The sequence below is a fragment of the Carassius gibelio genome, chromosome B19 (genome assembly GCF_023724105.1).
Source record: "Carassius gibelio isolate Cgi1373 ecotype wild population from Czech Republic chromosome B19, carGib1.2-hapl.c, whole genome shotgun sequence".
NCBI classification, from domain to species: domain Eukaryota; kingdom Metazoa; phylum Chordata; class Actinopteri; order Cypriniformes; family Cyprinidae; genus Carassius; species Carassius gibelio.
The window spans coordinates 33,229,114-33,250,033 of record NC_068414.1 but is presented as its reverse complement, the minus strand read 5'-3'; the positions used below and the strand labels follow the sequence as shown (position 1 = coordinate 33,250,033).

The 20,920-nt window shown below is 38.3% G+C and overlaps 3 protein-coding genes across 4 annotated transcripts in view; all 3 read right to left on the bottom strand.

Moving 5' to 3' along the window:
- LOC127979732 (antigen peptide transporter 2-like) overlaps nt 1-20,920 on the bottom strand; it is a 412,715-nt gene that overhangs the window by 136,140 nt on the left and 255,655 nt on the right. The window lies entirely within an intron of this gene.
- Nucleotides 1-20,920, bottom strand: part of LOC127979734 (patr class I histocompatibility antigen, alpha chain E) — a 268,175-nt gene that overhangs the window by 16,898 nt on the left and 230,357 nt on the right. Inside the window, exons 2-3 of one of the 3 annotated variants that reach the window (XM_052585351.1) lie at nt 5,099-5,186; nt 3,614-3,874 (exon numbers count right to left, since the gene is read on the bottom strand). In XM_052585351.1, coding sequence (XP_052441311.1) covers nt 3,614-3,874; nt 5,099-5,150 — 313 coding nt within the window. In that variant the 5' untranslated portion in view covers nt 5,151-5,186. Of the gene's footprint in view, nt 1-3,613; nt 3,875-5,098; nt 5,375-20,920 lie in introns of those variants that run through there. The other 2 variants (XM_052585352.1, XM_052585353.1) reach the window with 2 other exon arrangements.
- LOC127979735 (HLA class I histocompatibility antigen, A alpha chain) overlaps nt 1-20,920 on the bottom strand; it is a 340,316-nt gene that overhangs the window by 93,703 nt on the left and 225,693 nt on the right.

Genomic DNA, 20,920 nt, shown 5'->3' with positions numbered 1-20,920 from the left:
CCGCATTGGCTCCTTTGGTGTTAGGACACCCCTGGCTCACACTGCACAACCCTCACATAAACTGGTGTCAGAACTCTGTCATGTCTTGGAGTGAGAACTGTCATGCATCTTGTTTGGTGTCTGCGTGTTCTTCTGTGTCTTGTTCTGTGTTGCAGGATGAGCAGGCGGATCTGTCTAACGTGCCCGGGGAGTACCTCGACCTGAAGGAAGCGTTCAGTAAGTCCCGAGCTGATTCTCTTCCTCCGCACCGTCCTTATGACTGTGCTATACACTTATAACCAGGTACGTTTCCGCCTAAGGGCAGATTATACTCTCTTTTCACTATGGAGAGGGAGGCCATGGAGAAATATATTACTGGTTCTCTGGCAGCCAAACTCATCCGTCCTTCCTCTTCTCCTGCAGGGGCGGGATTCTTCTTTAAGTGCAAGAAGGACGGTTCCCTGCATCTTTGTATTGATTACCGAGGGTTGAACAGCATCACGGTAAAGAATACTTATCCTTTGCCGCTTAGGTCTTCAGCTTTTGAGAGGCTGCAGGGTGTTTCTTGGTTCACCAAGTTGGATCTACGTAACGCCTATCATTTGGTCCACATCAGGAAGGGGGATGAGTGGAAAAAACGTGTTTGTAATAATAAAATCTCCATAATCCTCGGGAAGAAGGAGGCAGGAACCGGCGCACAATCAAAATGAAACTTTAATAACAAAAATTAACACAAAACAGCGCACCAGCCCCTCGCGGCAACTGGTGCGTGCAAATAAAAACCAAAACATAAAATAATGTCCCAGGCCTGGTCCTCTCTCGTCCTTCACTATAGTCGCTCCATTTTTATATCCTTCCATCTCCTACGTGGAACTCGATACCGGCGGTGGGGCGCAGGTGTAGCTCATCTCCAATCACTACACCTGGCCTCACTCCTCGTTCCCACGCCTCTCGGCCCCGCCCCACTCGCCACAGCGTTTAATACACCCAGGGAGCACTTTGAATACTTGGTTATGCTTTTCGGTCTTTTCAACTCCCCCCCGGTTTTCCAGGCACTCGTTAACGATGTGCTGAGATGGTTGATCAGTTCATAGATGTTTACCTGGATGACATATTGATTTTTTTCTTCGTCTCTCCAGGAACACATTCAGCACGTCAGACGAGTGCTTCAGAGGCTGTTGGAGAATGGGCTTTTGTCAAGGCGGAGAAATGCACTTTTCATGCGCAGTCTGTTCCTTTTTAGGAAATATCGTGTCATCTGAGGAGGTGCGCATGGATCCCGACAAGATTCAGGCAGTGGTTAATTGGCAAACTCCAGATTCCCGCAAGGCCCTGCAGAGGTTTCTGGGGTTTGCCAATTTTTACCGGCGTTTCATTTGCAACTATAGCCAACTAGCCGCACCTCTGACAGCCTTGACCTCCACCATGAAGACTTTCAGGTGGTCTAGTGCAGCTGATGTTGCATTCTCTAAAATTAAGAACTGCTTTGTTTCAGCCCCAATTCTTGTTGCTCCTGATTCCTCTCGTCAGTTTGTGGTGGAGGTCGACTTGTCAGAGGTGGGGGTAGGTGCGGTTCTCTCCCAACGCTCCTCTGTGGACGGCAAGGTTCATTCGTGGGCCACAAGAACCTTGAATACATCAGATCCGCCAAACTACTTAACTCTAGGCAGGCTCGGTGGGCACTTTTTTTCGGGTCGGTTCAAATTTTTCATTTCCTATCGTCCAGGTTCCAATAACATCAAACCTAATGCATTGTCCCGCATTTTTGACCAATCTGAATGCTCTGTTTCTCCCAAGTCCATCATTCCACATAATTGTGTGGTTTCAATGTTGACCTGGGAGATCGAGTCGAAGGTCCGCATGACCTTAGATGGGGTAGTGCCTGTGCCCGGATGTCCAACGGGTCGTTTATTTGTGCCAGAGAAATTGCGGTCCAACGTCATTCGGTGGGGTCATTGTTCCAAGGTGGCATTTCATCCAGGAGTCAATCGTACCATTTTTGTCATTAAGCAACGGTTCTGGTGGCAAACTATGGCTTGTGACACTCGTTGTTTTGTATTGGCCTGCTCGGTCTGTGCCAGTTGTAAGTCTTCCACTCGCTTTCCTGCTGGGCTCCTTCAACCGTTGTCAGTTCCTTCGAGACCCTGGTCACATATTGCGCTAGGTTTCATTACAGGTCTCCCTGCCTCACAGGGTAACATGGTGGTTTTAATTGTGGTGGACAGGTTCTCGAAGGCTGCGCATTTTATCCCTCTGCCCAAATTACCATCAGCCAGAGAGACAGCAGTTGCTGTCATAGACCACGTGTTTCGTATCCATGGCCTCCCGACAGACGTGGTCTCTGACAGGGGTTCCTGTTTATATCCAAATTTTGGAGAGTTTTGTCGGTTGCTGGGGGCAAATGTCAGTCTTTCCTCTGGGTTTCATCCCCAGAGCAATGGTCAGACGGAGAAGGCCAACCAAGATTTGGAATGAGGGTTGCAATGTTTAGCATCACAGAATCCGTCCTTTTGGAGTCAACATATCTCATGGGTTGCGTATGCCCATAACTCATTACCAGTGTCGTCCACAGGCCTTTCTCCATTTGAGTGTAGTGTAGTGTACTACTACTCACTACTGGATTCTGTAGTATGATTCCTGACAGGATCTCGGTTCACACATTTCACTTTTTTTTTGCTGAAGCAGGGCCAGTTAATTTTTTTACAAAAAGAAGAACAAGATGAAAACTATCAAGAAAAACTTTGTCTCAGTTTTTTGTTTCAGAATCAGTTTAAAAAGTGTGAAGTTTGAAGTAGTTTTACATTTGAACTCTTTTTAAAAGCTTGAACACCTGCATTTTTTTCTGTAAAATGAATGTAATATGCTTTTGTTTTATAATATTCTTTATCTTTTTATTTGTATTTTGAAAGAATTTAATGGTACTTATTAATATTTATGCAATAATGATGATCAAGTTTTTTCCTATCGAAAATAATAATTGTTTTTCCTGATATCTTTAGCTCACATCTTAAGCATCTTTGTTCACTCATTTTTAAAGTAAAATCAATGTAATATATCTTTGTTCAATAATACTTTTTCTGCTGAACTTTGAATTTTTAGAGAATTTGACCGTAATAATTAATATTTACATAATAATGATACATTTTTCCCCATTTAAAATAATAATACAATTTACAATATTTTCATCTCATCTAAAGCATCTCTGCTCACACATTGAACTGTTTCTCTTCGGTTTCTCGGTTTTACCACCTTTAGCCAAAACTGAAACATACAATGTTTGAGTCATAAATATGACTAAATTGTACAAGTGTCCCAATGTGAATTATTAAAAATATCACTACCTTACTGTACTAAAAGAAAAAGAAAAAAAGTGAACATTTCTGTCCTTGTTTCTGTGAATATTAGTGTTTATTTAAAAAAAAATCTGTAATACTGATAAAATAACAAAAAATAAAAGTTATTGTAATGGTCGCTGTGCTACTAACATTATATCATTAGTGTGTATATGTATATAAAAGTTAATGTAAAATAATCAAAACCTCTGGAGGTTCGTGCAGGTCACTGTGTGAAGAGATATTTCACTGTAAATTAAAACTAATGTCTTTATCTGTGTGTATGTTTGTTACCAATTTACCTGATGTGTGGTTGAAGCGTTCCTTTGCTTCCTGGATGTTGGTTTTAAAGCTCTGATGTGTGTCAATATGAATCTGAGTCACTTTGTCCCAGTAATCTGCTCCTACATTCTGTCTCATCCACTCAGTCTTTGGCACAGCTTTCATTATTTTGCTGTCAAAGTAATCAAACTGCTCATCATCTACCAGACCTACTGAAGTGTACTCTGGGAAGTCACCGATTCCAGACACGGTGGTGTAGACGTATCTCAGAGAGTGTGTTCCTGAAGAGAGAGACAAAAACAGAGACGTTCAGTCATCATATCAGTTAAACATCTTCACATAAAGCCTGTTCCAAATCACACTTAAAGAGTTACATCAACACCGAAAATCACAATAAGGCTATATTAAAATAATTAATGCTATAACCGGTGAAAATACTAGTAACCATGTGATAACTGATATCAAAAATAAAGATTTTTACTAGTAAGAATTGTATTTTTTAATATGTGAAATAGTAAGAAATAAATTCTTTGATATTAATAATTAAATTTGAAAGGCAGCCTGAGGTGACATTTAACTAATGACAATACAATTACAGTTATCAAAAACTATATTTTTACTAATTGAAATTTAATTCCTGATATCAATAATTAGAATTTTAACTATTGAAAACTGAATTGTTGATATCAAGAGTTCATATCCTTTGAAGGAATAAAAGTCAAAACGGCTTGTCATAATGTAAATGTTTCGTGTTTTTGTACCGCCATCTAGTGGCCAAACACTGCAGTCAAAATTCCCTAAACCTAAACAGTTTTTTTTTTTCCTTTTCTTTCCTGTTCTATGGGTCATGTGAATTTTTTTTTAATATATATTTATTCTGTTGTGATGGGCCTGGTAAAACACATGGTAAGACGATCAGAAAGCTATGAGGTTTATTCTTAATTAATATTAGACTTAGAGGGAGTATGTCGTCATCAGTATCCGGGCAGAAAACCACTTATCAGGTCAGAAACGAAATTGATTTTTTCTTTGTGATACAAAGAACTAGCGCTCAAGAATATGTTTTACATTTTCAAACTCAGACCAATAAATATATATGTTAGCTACAATAACCATTTATTTATTTTATTACACGCGCTTGTTTTGGAATACACTGCCATACTCAGCATTATTATAATTATTTAATATTGTTCAGTATTAAGCTATTATAATTTATATTATTAGTAGTAGTAGTATGGTTAAATCAGTTTTTCTGAGCAAAGAATAATGTAATCAAAATATAAAATGAATAGTATACGTTTAAAGAATGATCTTTAGAATATTAAAACATAACAAATACAGGCCTATGAAACACGTTTAAATACACGTCTCTGAAAAAGTGTAAGCGACACGAATCTTTGACTCAAGTGGGCTGTCTGCGTCATTGTAACAGAATAACGCTTAAAAATCAGACATAAAACAAACGGTAAATTATATCTTACTGGTAAATTAAAATAATCACTCACCAGCCGAGGCAAGATGAGCTCCGAGGAGCAGAAGCACTACGTGCTGCATCATTGCTTTTGCCTGAGAAACAATTAATTTCAGAGAAACCTTCTTCAGGATTTAGTTAAAATAAGTGATCCAGACACTTTGGCTGTAGTGATGTGTCGTTCTTGAACGAATGTGACTCGGAAAGAACGAGTTTCATTTTTCGATTTTTTCAAACGATGTTTGCCTACAAAACTACCACTGGCTCTGCACCCATTTATCTAAATATATTACTTCTGACTTATGTGCCTCTAGAACAGGGTATATACAGCAATCCTTAAGTTAAATTTACTACTTTTTAATACCTTTTTCACTACCTTCAGAATATTTTTTAAAACCATCACGACACTGAATTGCAAGTGTTAATCAGCGACCTTTCTATTATTTACACAGATTTTGACATATATAACATACAAAAAATAATAGATTTAGAGACTGATGTTGACAGCATATTGCACATTTATTTCACTTAGTAAATAAAAATAAAACAAATACCATAAAATGTGCAATGGAGAAAATGGATAGACCTAACAATAAGCCTGCCTGTTAGTGTTGTCACGGTACCAATATTTCAGTATTCGGTACCGATACCAGTGAAAATCCACGGTTCTCTGTACCAATTTCGGTACCAAAGCAAAACACAAAAATTTGCTAATAAAAAAAAAAAAACTTTTTAGCACTAAAAATAAAACCAATGCCATTCTTTATACTTATTTAGAATTGTGTTTAAAGTTTTTCTACAAGTTATATAATTATGAAAAACAGTAAACAAGTTTCACCCAAATTTAATTTGTCTTTTAATTTATCAAATTTAAACATTTTATGTTTGGTAAATAAAGGGGATTTGCTATTAAAATTAAAACATGGGAGAAATATTGAGATTTTTTTTTTTTTTAAATAAAGTTTTTTATTTTTTTGCAACAGTGGTAGCAGTATCACATACGTTTTACTAAATAATAGTAATATTTCTAGCACAATGCCCTTATGTAAAAATTTTCTTTTAGGCCTAATGAATGCATATTTGTCATTTTGAAATTTCTATTTGCCCATTAGCTCCGCCCACTACCGGAGAAACCGGTATGTCTTCTGCTTTTTCGAAAATGAATATGAATAATTCTAAATTAACTCGATTATTTTGACAGGAGAAGACAACAGATGCTGAAATTAATGCAAGCGTCATGCGCTTCAGTCTATGTAGTAAACAAACCTGCACGTCTCTGTCATTCATTAATTCACACAGAGACGCGCAGAACACGGATTCATATTTCAACTTTTGCGGCTTAACATTTACAGATACTGGTCCATATGTAGATTTGATTTGATTAATTTATGCTTTCACAAATTCCATGACTGTCCATATTAAAATGTAAGTTTCATTTACATGACTGGATTTTGAGATTCCGTACTCGTTTTCTGCTTCGCGGAAATCATAGCGTTGTATGCGTCAAGAACCGGGTTTGAACGGGACCTCGGTACTACCGGTCGTTAACCCAGCTATTAGAAAACTTGCATTTGTCCATGAAGACGACGATGGTTGTCCAGTCATTGAAGATATGCTTTGAAGCAAGTCTAAAATAAAACGTAAGCCAGCCACTTCTGTTGAGCGCGCAGTGTTCTGAGATGATGCCGAACGACCACTGAATATGACGTCAGCATGAGACGGAGACGGAAGATCTTTGATTATGTGCCCAGATATGCTAAAGCCCATATAAACGAACTAACACGAACGCAGATAGAATTTCAATCAGAATAAGACACCTGATAGTCTGGAAAAAATAATACCTAATTTGGAAAAAAATAATACCTCTGAGACCACATTTAACACTTTTAATGGCCTTAAATTTGACCATTTTGATTTATCACTTTTTAATACTTTTTAAAACCCCGCGGACACCCTGTAGAAGCTTGAGTGAACGTCGCTTGATTGTGTCATCCCAAAGAAGCACAAAGTCTTTGCATTGTTCTATAGGTTCTGTTCTGCTAGCAATTCACCTGTGTCACTCAGTGCAGTCTTGAGCCGGAACAAACAGCTGAACACAGATTTTTCTTTTTGTCAAGAATCTCACTCAAACTCTAATGACGATAATTTATGGTTTTCTCACTGTTCAGAAAGATCAGCTGGAGTCTTAACATTGAAGCATAGATATAGTGGTAACACACAGATAGAGATCCAAAAGGGCATTTTATCTGCCAAGTGTTGATTATAACAAGATTGTCTTAATCATTCAACATTTACGGGTACAATTCTAGTTTAGAAAACATCCAGTTATTTGCTAATATAGAAAATAGACTCAAGTATTAGCTAAAAAAATTCCCAAACTCACATTTTACTTGGATGCATATTTTAAGCTTTTTATGGACAGATATGATTTAAATGACATATGGAGAGTTAAATTCCAAGATGAAGTTTCGTTCAGCTGGAGTAACAAAGAAAACACTTTCTCGCACAGACTTCTGGTTAGTTTCAAAAAGTATTAAAGAGCAGGATATCTCAGTTAACACACTGTAAAAACAAACCTATAGAATCTACTCAATAAAAGGGAGGTAACAATTTGCACTCAGTTTGTTTGGGTACATTTCATCCTATATTTTTGAGTAAACAGTACCAGAATTTAACATTTAAATTAGGTAAAGTCTACTTAATATTTTTATTTATAAAAATTTACTTATAAAAATTAAATAACTTTATTATTAGCAGAAAACTGTTCATCTACTTAATTACTATTAACAATTAGTCAATATAAATAATTAAACATTACTCATTCAGAGATGGTTAAATTTACCTAAAAATTGCCAGACACAGGACACAGTAATTAATTGGTCAATAAACTACTCTTTATTGACTAAATATATGAATAAACATTTCATTCTTTTTAAAACATTAAAGTAATAGTTTACCCAAAAATGAAAATTATGCAATCATTTACTCACCCTTATGAATTCTTTATTCTGTTGAACACAAAAGGTATTTTAAAGAATGTTGGCAAGTTGATGGTAGCCATTGACGTCCATTATATATAGAAAAAAAGACCCATGAACTGTTTGGATACCACCATTCTTTAAAATATCTTCTTTTGTATTCAATGGAAGAAAGAAACTTATTCAGCTTTTGAACAACATGAGGTAATGATTACATAATTTTCGTTTTTGAGTGAACTATCCCTAATGCTATCCTTAATGCATAAAGGTACAAAAGAACCATTTAATTTCAATTGACAACAAATCACTAACAACTTAAACTTCTAATTAAAAAAAATAAGCAGGTTTCAATGTGAACAAACAGTCTGTGGCAGTACAACAACTCATTCTATCAACTTCAAGTGACAAGATTTCACAAATCACTAACAACTTCTTAAAAACTTTAAAAACAGATAAAGATCACTCTGTTGATCAAGTTGTATTTCTGCAGTCATTCTGATGATGGTCTGAGACTCTTATTAATGCACATAAAGAACCTCACTCTGCTCACACATTAGCACTTGCCTAATTTCTTTGTAAACTGTATTTGAACACTGCTGCAGAGGGAAAGCAAGACCACACCTTGAAAGTGAAACAAATACTGGTAAACATTAGAATCCCCCCCCCCCCAAAAAAAAAAAACGGAACCGGAATCATGACTAAATCACTAACTACTTCTAATGCAAAACACACACACACACAAAAACGGTCTCCATGGGATCGACCAGTCTATTCCATTAATTTGCACTTGAGGCAAAAAACAGTTTTTGGAACACGTCAAAAGTGTAGGGCTGTAGCTATCGAATATTTTATTAATCGATTCTACCAAAAAAATCTGATAAAATGTGTTTTTGCTTAAAGTGCAATATTAATTGTGCAAGAGAAAATAAGACTCCTGGGTCTCTTAAAATTAACAACTAAGTTTCCTTTTTTAGAAAAAAAAAAAAATACTAGTAAAAATACTTTTATTTTTTAAATGCATAGAATGCAATGCATACATCAAAAATAAACATTCAATTATTACCCATTGTTTCTCTGTCTGTACTTGTACGGTGAACAATGACAAAGTTGACAGACGAATTAAGTGCATTTAAGTGCCATTCAGTTGGGGTTTTAAATAAAGCATTTTCTGAGATGCACATTAAACACATAACATAAATTTTATTTATCTTTAAATAATTGAAAATTAACTTAACTTTTTGGTAAACAAAGGGGATTTACTATAAAAAATAAAACACTGAAATGTTGTGTGATTAAACCTTTAAAAAAAAATTATCTTTTTGAACAATAGTTCTTTAACTGGACTTTTATTTTGACGGATTGACGTACCTTTACAGTTCTGTGACACTAGTTTTACTCCAATCAAACGCTCAAATGCTCATGAAGTGACTGTCAGAGCAGTTCTGGAGATGTTGTTCATGTGTTCACGTCCTTATTTAGTGAGACAGCAGATGCTGAAATCACCGCGCACTTCCGTGTGTGTTATAAAGGAAGACGCGCTTCTGCTCCATTCATTAACAGAGACACGCAGAACATAGGCCTACAGGATTCATATATAAATATACTGTTCCAGCTTAATATTTACAGATATTAGTCCATATCGTGATTTGATGCAAGTAAAATGGCCTATTTTTGATTAATAAAAAATTTGGCAAATTCCGTGCCATTCCGCGTTAACTGTAGATTCCTTTTTTATGACTGGATTCCGCGATTCCCTCCGCGTTTTCTGCATCGCGGAAATCATAAGGCCCTAGTTGTGCACGGTAAAAACTAAAGGTGTCTCAGGTAACGCATCTTTTTGAGTACTCCAGGAACCTTAAAATGTATTTTAAGTGCCTCAAAGCTCTTTTTCTCATAATATGGTTCCTGGAGGAACCATTATATTCTGCCGCGTTTCCACCGCAGGAACTAGGAACTCACGCAGCATTGGTTGAGTTCAACCCACTGATCTAGATCAATGGTTCAACCACCATTTCGAGGGCTTGGAACCAGAGGGGCATAAGTGGCATTTTGGGTGAAAATGAGTTCTATATATCAAATTAAAGGTCTTGATGAGCTCTATCTAGTTGTGCCAAAAAGACACATCAGAAATCAACCTGTATTGAATAAAGCAACAAAACAACAAAGACCTAGCACAAAAGTTTGAGCATTGTTTGTAGCCAGAGGGGCGTATGACCACTTACGCCCTTCTGGCTCTAAAAAAATGTATGTATGGCCTACACATTGTTTGGAAACAGAAGGGCGCAAGTCCAAACAATCTCAAGAAGAAATCATACATTTGAGTATTATTTAACCTCAGAGCGAAGACAGATTCAGGTATGCAAGGACTTTTTTTTTTTTTTTTTTTTTAAGACCCATGATCTGCAGGCAGCCATACCTCTAGTGAATTGGGAATTACCCCTTCAAGCAAGAAAGGGCAGCATGCACCTCAAAACAAAGTCCCTGAGAGCAGCAAAGATAAAATACGAGAGCATATCGATTCTTTCCCAAAACTTGAATCCCACTACTCCAGGAAAGATACAAACAAGCTCTACTTGGAAGGATCTCTGAATCTGCCAAAAATGTATGCATTGTATAAAGAGAAATGCAAACAGGAGTGGTAGATTATACCAGAAAAACAAAGTCTTTATAGAACGGTGTTTGACAATGAGTTCAATCTTGCCTTTCACACCCCAAAGAAAGATGCATGTAAATACGGTGAGTGGTACCAACGTTTAGAAGACAGTGAGAAGACAAATCACAAGAATGAGTATGATGCTCACCAGTTAAGAAAGACAAAGACACAGGCCAGAGAACAAAAAGAAAATGATAAAAAGCAAAAGAGAATGAGTCATACAAGGCTGTCACTTTTGACCTAGAACAAGTGTTGACCACTCCCTGGAGCAACGTTGACTGTTCTACTCACGCAAGCTAAGTACGTACAACCTCACTGTGTATGAATTAGACAAAGATGTCAAGTGTTACATGTGGCATGAGGGGGAAGGCGGCCGTGGATCTTCAGAGATTAGCACGTGTTTACAAATACCTTAAAGAACTTAGTCCACATGTAAAACATGCAGTTCTTTATTCAGATACTTGTGGTGGACAGAACAGGAATGCTGCCTTTAGCACGATATGCCTGCGTGCTGTCAGCTCATTGCTCCTCTACACTATTGACTATAAATACATGGAGTCTGGTCACAGCCAGATGGAGTGTGATAGTGTGCATTCTGCAGTGGAAACTGCAAGAAGAAAAGTAAATGGTTCCGCTACACGAAAGATGAACAAAACAGAATCTTCTTCAAGTATGATTTCACCGCCCCAAACTTCCGAAAACTGACAGTGGCACAACAGGCAACAAGAGGCACCAGATCCACACACCCCAGCTCATTGTATGGAAGTCCTCCAGGGATCAGGGCCTAAAAGAAAAAAGACCTACTCACCCTGTGCACCAATGGGAGTATTCCCCACTGTTATGCAGAGTTCTATAACACTCTGACAGTGGGCAGTGAGTGAACTTTTTAGTTCAACTAAAGTGAACTAAAAAGTGAAATGTGTAATAAACAAGAGAAATTAAACCGTTTGAAATTAAATGCATTAATGTGAACTCATGAATAAAATTTGAAATTAAATGTTAAACTGTTTGACATGAATGTGAAGTCATAAATGAGAACTGAAATTAAATGGTTAGAAATGAAATGTTAAACAGTTTGAAATGATTGGAATTGGAAATGTTTGGTGCCAAAAAGGCATACTTGATTTTCTTGCCATATTTTCAAGATTTTGCAAGGTTTTATAATATGTACATTGTGTTAATATGCCATAATATGTTCACTTAAGAACTTACTCGTATAAGTATGTATGTGGTTGCAATGTTGTGGTTGAAGGTTAATAAATACAGTTGATTGAATTGTGGTCAAAATTTTGTTTTGGCTCTTCTGTAAAGTTTGTCAAATGCCACTTACGCCCCTCTGGTTCCAAGCCGGATCAACATTTTCAAGATATTACGGCTATTGTGTCATGAAATGTAAATATATAAGTATTTCACGTGAGAATGTAGTTGTTTAAAAATTTGTTGTTTATTTATAAAGACAGCGCCTATTTAAAAAGGTGTTTCGCCGATCTCGTAGATGGTGAGCTCCACACGATCAGCGGGAGCTCAGTCCTCATGTATCCGCAGAGAGCAGCTTCACCTCGGCTAGACCTTCTGATGTGTGCCGCTGGCTCTGATGTCTCTTTAGTGGTTAAAACAACATAATTCAGCTTCGGGGTAAATCTAACATGTTTTCTTTGGTCTGTATTCAATTTATCTATAGGTTAAAATGAAAATAAAAAGGCAAGTCTATATAATATTTCGTTTCATTGTAATTGTAACAGATGGTTATATCTTAAACTCGGAGGCGAAACATCAGGACACGCAAACAGCTCTGTTATTGAACATCCATTTATTCTTCTTTTTTCATTACTACCCTATAAACTTTTTCTGCACAGGAGTGCCCTCTAGTGTTCTGTTGGTTACACTACATCCCCCCCCTTTTAGTCTCAACATCTCATTATTATTATTCTACATACTTATATCCCCATGGTTATATATTCTCTTTTTTTTCCAGGGAACAAACATCTCAATAACATAACATTGAACTTTCTTTCTTAAGCTGGAAGCCAGGGTAGACTACCTGGGCATTCCTGACTCTGCTGAAGGGGTTATTCTGCCCTTTTCTTGACAGCAGGTCTACCTATGCTAATTCATCTTATAAGTCCATTCTTTCTGGTGGACGGGAAATCCTACCTGACCTTGTCACTGTAACGTTGACCTCTTGCTGAGTTGGTTCTGGAAGAACAGTAAGATGAGCTCGATTCCTTCTCAGTGTTCCCATCTCTGTTTCTACCTGATACGATCTTGGCGTTGCTGCTTCCCCCCGGACCGTTCCAGTGGTTTTCGATGTCCTGATCCACACTTTCTGTCCAGGTATGATGACTGGTAGATTTTTCGCTCTGTGTCTAGATCTGAATGTTTCCTGTTGTTTCTCTTTTAACATCCTATCTTTTCTTCTGAACACTTTCAGGTCAGGCCATCTTGGGGTGAGAGATTTAGGTGGAACTGGGACTGTTGACCTTATTCTTCTCCCCATCAAGAGTTCTGCAGGTGAGATCCCATGAGCTAATGGAGTCGATCTGTAGGCCAGAAGAGCTCTCTGAGGGTCTTGGTTCTTTCTCAGCATTTGTTTTACTGTACGCACCGCTCGCTCTGCCTCTCCATTGCTCTGGGGGTAACGTGGACTGCTTGTGACATGTTTGAAGTCATAGTCTCGGGAAAACTCTGCGAACTCACCTGACGCAAACTGTAGACCGTTATCTGTCACCAGTGTTTCAGGGATTCCAAACCTGGCAAAGATGACCTTCAGCCTCTCCACTGTTGTTGCTGTTATGAGTTTTGGCAAGTTTGCAACTTCAATATATCTCGAGAAATAGTCAACCACCACCAGATAATGTCCTCCTTCCCATTGGAAGATATCAGCTGCGACTCGATGCCAGGGTCTCGCTGGTAAAGGTGTTGGCATCAATTGCTCTGTTTTCTGCTGGGAATGCTGACAGCAGATGTCGCATCTCTCCACTAACTCTCTTACATCTCTTATAACACCTGGCCACCATATAGATTGCTGTGCCCTTGCAATGCACTTCGTCATTCCTTGATGACCTTGATGAAGTCTTTCGAGCATCTCTCTCTGCATGGGTTTTGGAATCAGAATTCGTTATCCTTTCAGTAGGATACCGTTTGCCACGTGAATATCTGCCCTATGAGACCAGTATGGCACGAGATGTTCCGACACCGTTTTCTGATGGTCTGGCCATCCTTTTTGTGTATACTGTCTTAGTTGTTGGCAGGTTAGATCCTCATTCTGCATTTCCTGAATCTGTTTCAGTTTTGTTTTTGTTGCAGGGATTTGTTGAACTATGAGATCCACAAAAACTCTGCACTCATCCTCCAATGTTTCGTTTTCTGTTGATTTTTCAGGTCCCGATGGCGCTCGTGACAACGCATCTGCCGTGACCAGTTGTTTTCCTGGAACGTACATGATGTTGTACTTGTATCTGAGCAGCCTCAGTCTGAAACGAAGAATTCTTGGAGGTAAATCATCAATTGGTCTGTTGCCCAACAGTGATATTAGGGGTTTGTGGTCGGTATGCACTGTAAATTACAATCCAAGCAAATATGCACTGAGTCGCTCACATGCCCATGTTGTCGCAAGAGCTTCTTTTTCGATTTGTGCATATCGTGTCTCTGTGGGGGTTAGACTCCTTGAGATATATACGACAGGCCTCCACTCACCATTTTTTTGTTTCTGCATGAGCACCCCGCCTAGACCATAAGATGAAGTGTCGGCTGAAACTATAGTCTCACTGTTCGGACTATACTGTGCTAGTATAGCTGGTGAGCTGAGTTCTTTCTTTACTTTTGCAAACGCTTCTTTCTGCTGTGCATCCCATGTCCAGGTGTTGTCATTTCTTAACAGGTCTCTCAGTGGCTTTGTGAGAGTCGGCAAATGAGGTGAAAACTTCCCGACGTAGTTAACCATTCCCATGAAACGTCTCACACCTTCCACGTTCTCTGGCTCAGGCATGTTGAGGATGGCTTTAATCTTGTCCTCGTCTGCTTCGATCCCTTGAGCACTTATGGTATGGCCTAGGAACTTCACTCTATCAACAGCAAAGACACACTTATCATTCAGTGTTAGTCCTGCTTCTTCAAACTTCTTCAGCACCTCACACAGTCTCTCATTGTGTTCTTTTTGATCTTTTCCAAACACTAGGACATCGTCTGCATGACAAAGAGCTCCAGTCGTTCCTGCAATGATCTGAGAGATCCTGAGCTGGAAATGCTCCGGGGCCGAAGATATCCCAAAAGGAAGACGCCGAAAGCAGTATCTCCCAAAGGGTGTAATGAATGTTGTTAGAGGCTCGGAGTCTTCATGCAAGGGTATTTGCCAGAACCCAGATGTGGCATCTAATTTGGAGAACACAGCTGCTCCCTCTAGCTGTGCTAAAGTCTCATCCACAGCTGGCAGTATGTGTCTTTCTCTGCACACATTCTCGTTCAACCGTGTGAGATCGACGCAAATCCTGATATTGCCATTCGGTTTTGGCACGACAACCATACCCGCGCACCAGGGAGTAGGCTCTTCGATTCGTCGAATGACTCCCATTTCTTCCATTCTGTGGAGTTCCAGTTTTACTTTCTCCACGAGCGGTAGCGGTACTTGTCGTGGGGCTGATAGAGCATACGGGACGGCTCCTTCCGACAGTTTGATCTTGTAGCTGCCCTCTAATTTTCCGAGTCCCGAGAAAACTTTGGGGAACATTGCCTTGTACTGCTCTCCAGGTTTGTGTATGTTGGCTACCTGTTGCAGTAATTGTAAGCTTTGAATTGCAGGCAGTCCAAGCAGCGGCATCACTAGATCCGTTACCACATATATATCCTGCCAAATTCTCTTTTTGTCCTTCTGCAGGCATGCACTGAACGTACCCATCACTTTCAATGGAGTACTGTTAGGTCCCAGGATCTTCTTTTTGGAATCTTTGAGTTTCTCTTGCTTTTCAGCTGAATACAAAGATGCTGGAATAGCTGTGACTGCTGCACCTGTATCTATTTTAAAGGTGATTGGTTCTTTATTCACCAGTATTTTCTGTTGCCACATATTCTCTTGTTTTTGGGTCTGGATTGTTCCCAAGAAAGCAGACTCATCATATGAACTGTCAACGATCGCTTCGAGTCTTTGAACTGACCGGCATACTGTAGCAAAATGTCCCTTTTTTCTGCATTTTCTGCATTCCGCTTCTCTAGCTGGACACAATTTCCATGGGCGTTGTGGACTTTTTCTGCATCGCTTGCAGGAATCCATCTGTTTTATTTTAGGAGTCGCATTGGAAAAACTTTGCGTTCTCTGCACTGTCCCCTCTGCTTTTTGTAATGTCATTTTTGCTTTAGATGTTCTCTTTGTTACGACTGCATCAACGTTAACTTCTTTTACTTCAGACTTTTCTCGTCTTACTATTGGCTGCTGACGTTTTATTTCCTCATTTTGTCTGACCTGAGTTATTGTTTTATCCAATGTCAAATTTGGATCTAGTTGCAGTCTCTCTGAGAGCTTTGCATCTCTTATGCCCACTACAATACGGTCTCTGATCATTTCCTCATGAAGGTCGCCATATCTGCAGTGTTCCGCGAGCTTATACACATCCACGATAAAACTCTCTGCTGATTCGCCAGGCTGTTGAAATCTGCTGTTGAATTTCGCTCTCTCATAAATAACATTATGTCTGCCGTCTTTGACGCTCTGCCATAGTGAGGCGGTAGGAGTCCACAAGCATGGGTTCGTTGGCTGGTTCTGGGGAGCTGACGTTCTCTGGTCGGCAGAGTGGTGTGGAGGAATGCGCCTGGCCCTGGTGCTCTTCTAAGCATGACTGCATACGAGTGGCGAAGCGGATGGATAGTTGGATTAATCGTTCAAGGCCAATGGTATCCTCGTATGCAGCGAGATGCAACCGCACTCTGGGATCCAGTCCTTGACGATAGGAAGTGTTCGATGAAGCTAGAATATGACTGGGTTACAGGGTTATTCTGATAAAGTGCTTTATATTTTATATTTGCCGATAAAGTGCTCACTTAAAGCCTTCTTGCCTCTTCATAACTCTTTTTCTCTTTCTCGCTTAGGGGTAACGTATTAAATATATTGTCACTTTTCTCCCCCATAATGTAAAGAAGAGAGTTTACCTGGTAGGCGGAGGGTTTTTCTGCAAGGCCCGATGCTACTCTGAATCATTCAAAGCGCCGCATCCACTGTGGCCATGAACTAGGCTCGTCGAAGTTGAAACTTCCCGGAGGTGTCAGTGAAAATATCTGATCCATATTTTGACTGTTCACTTACTCTTAATCTCGAGCGCACTGCTCCGATGATCGTTTTCTTTTTTCTTTTTTCTTCACTGGCCCATTCTCAATTGCACTTGAGCACTGTGTCAATTCCCTTTGTTCTTGCAGTCCGTGTGCAACATCGCATTCTTTTCTCCCTCAATTCCTTATTTCATTCTTTCCAGGTTGTGGAAACCACTTCCGACACCATGTAACAGATGGTTATATCTTAAACTCGGAGGCGAAACATCAGGACACGCAAACATCCATTTATTCCTCTTCTCTCATTACAACCCTATAACCTTTTTCTCCACAGGAGTGCCCTCTAGTGTTCTGCTGGTTACACTACACTATACTAATATATTGCATACCTGTATGTAATATTACATACTTTATATCGGCACAGTAGTTATATAAAAAGTATAATTAATGCTGCATATAATGTCATTTATAATAATTATTAGTGGTAGTAGTATTATACAAAGTTATAATATATATAAATATGTGATTACATATTTGATTTGCATTCCAATTTCATTTTGCAAACTATATATTCTATGATGTGATTTCATATTTTATGATTTAAATTTAAAAAAGATTTGCATTCCATTACAATTTTTCAATCACTGTATTTTATCATTTGAGACACTAAAGTAAGGACTAAACATGGTTTAACCCTTCTGAGTTATTGAGGGTTAAACACTTACTTTGCTCAATTAGTCTCACTCTTTTCTCTCTCTTTCTTGGTTTTGCTCCTCACACTCTGGATCTGAGCTGGGAGTTCAGGGGGCAGACGGGACGTCCCGCTGTCTTGCTCAGGGCAGTGTAACGGGTCACAGACAGGCGTCTGATGGCACCTTCAGTCAGAGCAGCCGTCTGGAGCTGGACCCGGGGAAACTGTGACTCGGTCGCGGTGGAGATGTCAGCTGTGTAGCTAAACATGACGAGCTGCTGCTGCACTCAATGTGATCTCTGTTGTTACACTGTCAATGACTGACACATGATTATATTTGTTTTCTGCAGAAACCAAAAGAGCTAAATATATATTAAAACACTTGTTTTTTTTATATTTCACTAAAGATGTTTTTGTAAATAACAAGTTAATGATCATGGAAGATTACGTGGTTCACCAACAGGTGGCGACAAATGACTTTGTCTTTTGTAAGGGAATCTGCCAAAAAAAATTCCTCCAGATTTCAGTGCATATTCAGTTTGCATTTCCATTAGGAATATGTTTGTCAGACAGAATGTTTGCTGTTGTACTTGTTCTTTATTTAATGATAAATTTTCTTTCCTGGACATTCAGCTCTTCTGGTGAGTCAGTTCTGTCTCATCACTACAATATTTGATTTTTCTTTCCCCTAAGTAGGATATAGAGCTGTGTTTATAATAAAATATGCCTGGCATATGCATATAAATGGATATCTAAATGTGTTTTATTTTTATTTACATTTTCTTTTCATATAGACTCTGAGTTAAAGGAGAAGGTAATCAGATATTCACAATACTTTTAAAACTACCAACTGGTTCATATTTTAATGATGGTGTCATTTAAAAGTAGTCTAAATTAATGTTTGGTTCTCTTTTCTGTAGAATAAGTAAATCTGGACCTGGCCCTGAAAGCTGAGAAATGCTGAAAGGAAACTTAATGAATCAGAATTATTCAAAATTTCTTAGATGTTTATATTTAAGGAGTTTATTGCAATTTGTACAAATGCTGGAAACAATAACCACTGTAATATATATACAGTTGTGTTAAAAATTATTCAACCCCTTTGACTTGCAAGATATTTTGCTGCGAATAACAGCATTTAATGAAATCAATTTAACAAAGGCATCAGTAAAGTATTAGTGAAAGTTTGTTAATACATTTTTGAGTGATTCTGAGAATGGAACATTTATGAATCATGATCAAATTCAAATTGACTCTAAACATTCATGTTCAAAATTATTCAACCCCCTTTGTGCAGAATCTTTTATTCTTTAAAATCACCAATAAATGATGTCTGTAAGTGTTTAGAAGCTTCTGTCACCTCTCTACTAAAGTCTTGGCCCATTCCTCGCCTGAAAAAGATTTCAGATCACTGATAATCTTTGGTTTTCACATTGCCACTGCTTTCTTCAAATTGGACCAGATATTTTCAATGATAATTAAGCCTGGAGACTGAACAGGTCACTTAAGAACATTCTGTGACTGATCCCTGAACCAAGCAGAAGTAGATTTGGATGATGTACTTTGGTATGACTGGACTGCAGGAAAGTCCACTGATCATCAGCTTCAGTTTTTGCACCAAAGGCATCACAATTCTTGTCAAAATGGCCTGATACTTGAAAGAATCCATGATGTCCTTCATACAGTCATGATTTCCACTTCCTTCTACAGTAAAGAAACCCCATAACAGGACTGATCCACCTCCAAGTTTGAGGATGAAGATAGTGTTCTTCTGCTTATGAGCTTTGCCTTTTTTTTGCAGCAGACACACCGCTGATCCATGGGTCCAAAAAGTCCCAGTTTGGTCACATCACTCCATAAAACATTCCTCCAGAGCTCCACAGGTCCACACAAATGTATTTTATCAAGTTCAAGTTGTCCTTTGTTCTTCTTGATCAATGGTGGTATTTATCAAGATGTCTCAACATGAAGGCTAGTGTTCTTCTTACACAATGCTTTGAAATGGTTTTCCTCCTTTCATCGGGTCATCTTGCAAGTCTTTGGCTGTACATTGCAGGTTTTTGTCAGTTGCTCTGATTAAAAATTGTATGATATAGTGCTTTTTCTTCCACAACCTCAAAGGTTTTCTGGTAAAACACACTTTAAGCTAAGGAATAAGGCTGAGAGCTGTGTCTCTAGGAACTTTCAATGTCTTGGAAATCATCATATAGCCTTAGCCTTTCTAAAGTAATACAATATTTAGTCTCTTTAGCTTTTGTGAGATCTCTGTTGATATTTTTGTTACTTAACCTCATCACATGAATGGGTCAAACTGTATGTGTATCAGCTCAAGCTATTTTTTTTAAAATAGAGTTTATAAAGGCTTAATTGTGTTTTGAGACTGTTTTATTCCCCACCATGCAAATAAGTGATTTATAAACAGCAATGTTGAATGGGGTTGAATAATTGTGACATAGCAGTATTATTAAAAAATCTTATAACTCAAAAATATTACATAAAATATTGACAATTGCACTTTTAATATGCCAGTGAACTGTTATAGATGCAATTTTTATTTTATCCTGGATCTTCAGAAAAGCTTGAATTTGTAAAGTACTGCAGTCTCTGAACACAACTGTATGTGTGTGTGTGTGTGTGTGTGTGTGTGTGTGTGTGTACATCTAACTGTGAGTTCACAGTATATTTTGTATGTATGGATCATTGTATATTTTTAAAAGGGCCATGAGAGAGAACATTAATTTTGAGAATTGCATTTGCTGGAATTCATGCACTCTCAGGAAAAAAGGTACAAAGCACTGGGATGGTACCCCTTCAAAATATACTAATATATACTTTTAGGTACTAATATGCACCTTTAAGGTGGCAATTTGCACCGTTCAGTGGTAAATAAGTTACAAAGATGTACCTTTTGTACCTTTGTACCTTTTGTTTGGCTTGTGTGTAGATTACAAAAACACGATGCTCTGTGTTGAAAATATAAAGTTTTGAGAAACCTATTTTACTGGCATGAGAGTTTTTAATTAGATGCAACTGAATCAGTACAGTGCATCAACAGACCATGCTAATGTGTTAAAACCAGTGTTTCTGTAGGAAAGTTAACACATTTAAATAGATTAAATGCACAAAACTGCTCATTTAAATCCCCAAATGATGCAAAAGAGAGGAAAGAATGAAAGAAATGGATCCAAAGGAGCTTGGTTGTATTAACTGTATTGCTCGTGGTCTGCAAACTTTCCAAAAAAGAAGTTTCTTCAAGTGTGCTATATACTTCTTTTAAAC